Here is a 6,796-nt window from a genome sequence, read left to right on the forward strand (position 1 = left end):
CTTGGCCCCTGTTGCTTACCTGTGTATATGTTCCGCTTGTCGGCCTAGGATGGGCTGTACTTGTGGGTGCTGTTTGGTTTAGCGGTCCGAGGCTTCCTTTGCCCTCGTCTTCCCCTTCCCCCGACGAGCCTAGTTTAAAGCCTGCTGGAGGAGATCCGCCAACCTAGAAGAGAACGCATGCTTACCTTTAGGGGAAAGGTGGAACCCGTCCCATCCAAGCATGTCTTGTCGTGATGTGCGGGTCATTGTCAAGGAAGCCAAAGCCCGCCTCAAGACACCATTCCCGAAGCCACCAGTTGGTCTCTGCGATGCACGTCTCATGCCGTCTTCCACGTCTAGTTCTGTTAGTCCCAGTTACACTGTGGAGATCCTCATGTAGTGAGTGACCCTTGGTGGCTTATGAAATCTACCTCCCTTCCCTCTGAAAGGAAGGAAACCATTTTAGATTAATAAAACTCTGTAATATGAAGTGTAAGCTTGTTATGTGACTTTATAAATGGCTCTTTTGACATGAGTAGGTATATTTAATGAGTTTTTTAATCTCGCCTTTTATTCCTATATTGGGCCTGGTTCCCTTCTTATTCTGTGTGCAAGAAAAAACCCCCCCAAGCATACAGTCTAAATGAAAATGCCTAGTCCTCTACATATGCCTCAAACTGTCAGCACAAGTGAAAGTTCTTTGGTGTCTTCCTCCTCTTCATTGTTTAGCGGTGGAAACTCTAGATGAGTCTGAGCCAGATCCTCGTTTCCTGGCCTTTTTGATATGCTTTTGTGTTCTCTTTTTCTTTAAAGGAGGCCCAAAAATCTGTTATAGAAGCAGATAGAAACAACGACCACCTTACATTATTAGACACTTATTTCTCTACAGGCTTCATTTTGAGAATCTTCAAGTGAGCTGAACGTGGTACAGAGGGTTAAGGGATTTGAGTGTGGTTATTAACTATTCCATTGATTTCCCAGTTGAATTAGAACTAATCACTTTACCCTATGTAACTTTTTTCCTAGCAATAAAACAGGAATAAGCATTTTAAAACATTTTGAAATCTATGCACCTAACTTAAGGAATTAATGCTCGTTGTTTTAGAACCTGTCCAAGAGCACTCAGCAGCACTATGAATTGAAAAATGTGTATCTTGCTTCATGTTATGTAATAAAAATATATTTTTGCTTCATCACTGCAGCTACACAGTCAGGTCAGATGTCTGGAGAAGGTAAAGCTGGTCCTCCAGGAGGTAGTTCACGTGCAGCATTTCCACCAACTAACAGAGGACGAGGCCGTTTTCCAGGTTCCATTCCAGGTGCGGACAGATTTCCTGGACCTGCAGGGCCAGGAGGACCACCGCCTCCTTTTCCAGGTAAAAATGCCAGAACACTTGCTTAATTTCTGGGTTGCTGCTTTCTTTTCTTTCTTGCATTGTGACAGTGCTGGTCTCAGAAAGAGGCCTGTACTTTTATTGAGATCCAGGGATTTGATTCAAGATGCTTTTTATATTGAACAGTGAATTTTAGTGAAAAACATGCTATACCTCTTCACTGGTGGTGAGCATACATCACTTGACATGAAATGCTTGTATCAAAGGCACTGGGACAGGTATAAATAACTGTGATTTACTAAGGATTAGTTTTTTTTACTTTTAATTTTTGAAAAATGTATTTAGTATGCCAGGAGGTATTTGCACTGGTTTTAAGGTAGATGCATTTTATCTTCGTATGGGCTTGACTTCTCTAAAGCATATCTTAAGTTGTTTTGATGGTGACTAACTAGGGACAGTGTGCATACTGCAGAACAACATGGGAGCAGCACCACAATAATAGCTCAAATGTTGAGAGTCCTGCAGTTTTATACCCCTTAAACTTGAGCTAATTCACTTATTCATTAGCTAGGTCAGGTTTAAAGCACCACTTAACTTGAGCTAGACACTTTTGTGGGTGGATAGGAATCAGGTCAGGGTAATGCATGGAGTTGTATCCTAAGCTAACACTACAGTGAAAACAAGCTCTTTGTGTGTGTGTTGTGGGGCAAGTGTAAAGCTCTTTAAACATTATTCTGTAGCAGAAGTAGTAGTCTGTGACCACTGAATTAAATGGGACTGTCAAAATGAAATAATACTAACTTAAGAACATAATTAGTTAATTTGGCTACAGATAGTAATTTTTCCTACCAGTATTTGTGGTTTTATGATTACTCTTCCATATTTTTCAAGGACTTTTGTGTTTTCTCTCTGTGAAAGATCTGCACTGATTTACAGGAGCTGGAAAAGGTTTCAGACTTTCTTGCTGTTATAGCTAACACCAGGTGACAGATTTACACATGATAATGTAACTTTTTTTAACATTAATGGTGTCCTTTCAGATATTAGTTAGTAGTCAAGTAACTGAAATTTGCTAGATGTTTATTTGCCTTTTTGAAGGTGAGAATATATGATGCTTGCGTACACGATAAGCTCTTTGGTGATTGAGGGAAGTCTTGGTTAAATGGTTCTAATTACAGAAATAACTTTGTATTTCCCCCCTTTTTTTCAGCTGGACAGAATCCACCGCGTCCACCCCTAGGTCCTCCTGGTCCACCAGGCCCTCCAGGTCCCCCTCCTCCTGGTCAGGTTCTTCCTCCTCCATTAGCTGGGCCTCCTAATCGCGGTGACCGTCCTCCTCCTCCAGTTCTGTTTCCTGGACAACCCTTTGGTCAACCTCCACTGGGGCCACTTCCTCCTGGACCTCCACCTCCCGTTCCAGGCTATGGCCCACCTCCAGGTCCACCGCCACCACAACAGGGTCCACCTCCTCCACCAGGCCCTTTTCCCCCTCGACCCCCTGGTCCTCTTGGGCCACCCCTGACACTTGCTCCTCCTCCACATCTTACTGGGCCACCTCCAAGTGGTCCCCCACCTGCACCACATGTGAATCCAGCTTTCTTCCCCCCACCTGCCAATAGTGGTATACCTACTTCAGACAGCCGTGGTCCACCACCAACAGATCCATATGGTCGACCTCCACCATATGACAGAGGTGACTATGGGCCACCTGGAAGGTGAGTGCTTTTTGTTTCATGTGCTTTGTGGCACATACATTGCTTATAGGAAGCACCACATTCTTTTACCTTTTATGCATCAGCTTTTTTGCTTTCTTCAGCAAAATATCTGTCAGAGGGTTTTGCTAGGACTTAGGAGTATTTTCAAATGCAGTATCAGTTTCCCCATTCTTCCCTCTTTGACTCCTACTTTTTTTTGTCTTCAGTATTCATAATCTTGCTTTTGCCACTGACCGTTTGCTCCCTCATGTTTTGTCTGCAAATATGCCTATCATTTCCTGTGCAAGAGATTGAAGTACATACTTCTGTCCCAGCTGCACTGCTAGGAAATCTGTATCTTCATCTTTGCTTCTTTTGACTGTTTGACAGCTGTCATCTTATGGCCTCCTGTGTCCAAGTTCTTCACACTCTAACCTGAGAAAAAATAATGTGTTTCTTACAAATACAGCACTGTGTTTTGTGAAGTACAGACAGTAAAAAGAATATGGAACTCCTCAAGCAACCCCACTGTTCCCCACACTTCAAGATTCAGTTGAAAGTCTCCTTGCATCAAAAACCTCCATGGACTTACTTCAGCTTCTGAGACTTTACCTTTCTCCCAGCTCCATCTGTTCATCTAGTACTGACCTTGCTATATAGTTGGGAGAAGAGTCTTTTCTTCAACTCATACCATCTGGAACAGCTCCCTTGATTCTCTTTGTCTCAACTTTCATATCTTTCAGATCTTATTTGAAACGTCTCTTCTTTTTATGTACCTGTTTTGTTTCTCCCTCCTCTTGCTGTTTTCTTATTTTCTGCTATTTTTGTGTTTATGCTCTGAAATATTTTGGGATAGTACCTAAGAAAGGCAGTACACAAACTAATATATATTTATCCATATGGATCATATGAGTTATGATGCTTCCAGTATGAGGAAGACATCCTGTCCTTTTAATATTAATTTTGTTTTTCTCTTTGTTGATTATATGGTTCTGGTTTTTCAGCTTATTGATCAAATTATAAAGTAAAATACATTATTTATAAATTTAATGTTCTTACAATAACTGTATAAAAACTAGAGCATTTGACATAATTGCCTTAAAATATAATGTTAATAAAACAGAGTCTCTTTTGATAGTCAATAGCTAGATTGTCCTCAAGTTGCTGGGTGGTGGGGGAGAAGGGGAAAACAAGGCAGAACCACTGCACTTACTGTCCAGTATTTTCATTAATCATGTCAAAACTACAATCCATAACTATTTAAATTGTCATTAATTATATATCATAGGCGTTTCACTGGAAATAACATGTCCATAAGAGAAAAATTACATATTCCATTCTATGGGAGGCACACGAAAAATAATACTCAAAACTCAGGGAGGTATGAATTTTTAGACATTTCCTCTTATGCTAAACTGGCTATAGGATCTTATTCCACTTCTTGCACTTAAGAGGATAGCATTGCTTATCGTTCTGCATTTTCTTTCTACCAGAAGAACTAACGCTGTTTTAGAAATATTATCCAGCAGTGAGCCAGTTTAACAGTGTCATTTTTTTCAGTCTCATTAACACCATCCTCCAGGTTTTCTGTATAATGCAGAAACTGGCTAATAGGAAACTACAAAATTGGAGGGAAAACTTGCTTATCTTCATTTTGTGTAGGTTAGTTTCTGTTTTTTGGAAACCAGATGTGGGTCATTTGTTAAAATTTTAACAGCATTTAGCACTGTACAGGGGTATTTTTGTGAAGTGTAAGCTTGATCCTTTCCTCATAGGATAGATACCATGTCAAAACAGTAAGTTAGAGTGCCCTGGAGTTTGACCAGAAAAACTAAAAGTAGGAGTAAAGGCTTGAAATGTTGATCAGAAAATGGAGCATTAATAGTGCTAGACAGTATTTGCTCTTTATCTGTTTCACAGTGTGAAAGTCCTGGTCAAACAGAGCAGGAGGCTGGGAGCCAGGAACTCATGAGTTCTAATTCCAGTTTTGATATAAACTCCATCTGTAACTTTGGGCAAGTTGCTTGACCCCCTTGCCTCAATTTTCCCATTCAGAAAATTAAACTTATACCTAAGTCCTAAGGGTGTTGTGTGTATTAACTAATATTTATAAAGCATTTTGGATACCCAAAGTATTCAAGTGTTTCTAAATATTCAATGTAAATAAATGGTTTTCACCCTTAGCATTGCATATTTTAGACTACAGGTTTTATACTGTAAAACAGTCTTTCAAAACCAATGAACAAAACAAGCCTGCTTTCTGTCCTGTTTGTCACTTTGCTTAAAGATGCAGATTTGAATTGTTGAGCACTGCAATGCTATCTTCAGAAGCTTTAGCTAACTGTTTTAAACTTCAGTTTTATTACTTGCAGAGAGATGGATGCTGCAAGAACACCCTTAAGTGAAGCAGAGTTTGAAGAAATCATGAACAGAAATAGGGCCATCTCAAGCAGTGCCATTTCAAGAGCTGTGTCAGATGCCAGTGCTGGTCAGTAAATCTTATTTAGTGTCCCTCCTATTTTACCCCACTTTAAGCAATTTCTAATTTTCCTATTTGGGACCCTGGAGATTTGAGGCCACCTTGAGGCCCCCCCCCCTTCATTATTATTATTATTATTTTTTAATGAGTGCTGGCCTTGCAGTAGGCACAGCTGATGGCTTGGGTGCATATCTAGATTTGCACAGCACTCCAAATTTGTGTGATTTGTCTTCTGGATAACAGATATAGACCATTTCTAATAGCTGGTCCATAGCAGTAGCTTTGTTGGTTCTTGCAGAAAAGAACAGTTGTTCAAAAGGGAAATAATTTTAAATGAGGCTTAATTACAATTTGAAATATTTTAATTCACTAATAGCCATCTGTGTTCTTCTTTGCAGGTGACTATGGAAGTGCTATAGAAACCTTAGTAACTGCAATTTCCTTAATTAAACAATCCAAAGTATCTGCTGATGATCGTTGTAAAGTACTTATTAGCTCTCTTCAGGATTGTCTTCATGGAATTGAGTCCAAGTCTTACGGATCTGGATCAAGGTAAAACTATCCTATTTCATCTATTAGCTGCAGTCCAAGCCAGCAAGATAAAAGGCAAAAGGGGGGGAATGTTTTTATTAATATCATTTTACAGATGAGGAACAGTGGAGCTCATCTTTGTTCCCAAGCACTGCATTTACATGTTTGCCCGGGATTGCAGCACATGGAGCTGAGTCAGAGTAGCCCTGGCCAACAGGGAGCCCAGGGGTCAGCCTGCCAATCTGGGGCAGATCTGACCCAGCTCAACTGGCGTCTATACACATGCAACAAAGGCGCTTTAACTTTAGTGCTTTATTTAAAGTGCCTTAGGTTAATGTGCTTTAAAAATGGATACATGTGCCATGGCTTCATGTGAAGTTCATGCTTTGTTGTAGTTCTGTGGAGTAGGCAGCAGGGGCACCAGACACTGCATAATTTAATTGCACTGTTGTGAGTGACATCTCCTTTGTTGTAAAGAAAACGTAAAGTAACAGAATAAAAATCCATTTGGTCAATCTTTATCATTTTTACAACACCCTCTGTGGAGGGAGAGGAGGGAGTGATGGATGTAGGCAGGGGGTGCACATGGCATGCTCTCCACTCTGCCATCTCAGTGACCCTATGTGCAGCTGTGCTAGAAGGGGAGGGCACATAGGAGATCCTGATGTGGGGGCAAGAGCCCCCCTACCCCATAGTCCAGAACTCCTAGGGATTTCTGCACCCGGGGATATAAGAGGGCTTCTCTGGTCTCCAGTCTACTTCCCAGATCCAAGGCAAGG

At 40.9% G+C, this 6,796-nt stretch overlaps 1 protein-coding gene across 1 annotated transcript in view; it reads left to right on the top strand.

Moving 5' to 3' along the window:
* Positions 1-6,796, top strand: part of CPSF6 (cleavage and polyadenylation specific factor 6) — a 43,224-nt gene that overhangs the window by 13,577 nt on the left and 22,851 nt on the right. The window contains exons 5-9 of the mRNA XM_019515780.1: positions 1,182-1,355; positions 2,524-3,028; positions 4,296-4,388; positions 5,380-5,495; positions 5,885-6,038. Of these exons, the coding sequence (XP_019371325.1) occupies positions 1,182-1,355; positions 2,524-3,028; positions 4,296-4,388; positions 5,380-5,495; positions 5,885-6,038 (1,042 nt within the window). The remainder of the gene's footprint in view (positions 1-1,181; positions 1,356-2,523; positions 3,029-4,295; positions 4,389-5,379; positions 5,496-5,884; positions 6,039-6,796) is intronic.

This window comes from Gavialis gangeticus, unplaced genomic scaffold, assembly GCF_001723915.1.
Source record: "Gavialis gangeticus isolate Ggan-Ray unplaced genomic scaffold, GavGan_comp1, whole genome shotgun sequence".
Lineage (NCBI taxonomy): Eukaryota > Metazoa > Chordata > Crocodylia > Gavialidae > Gavialis > Gavialis gangeticus.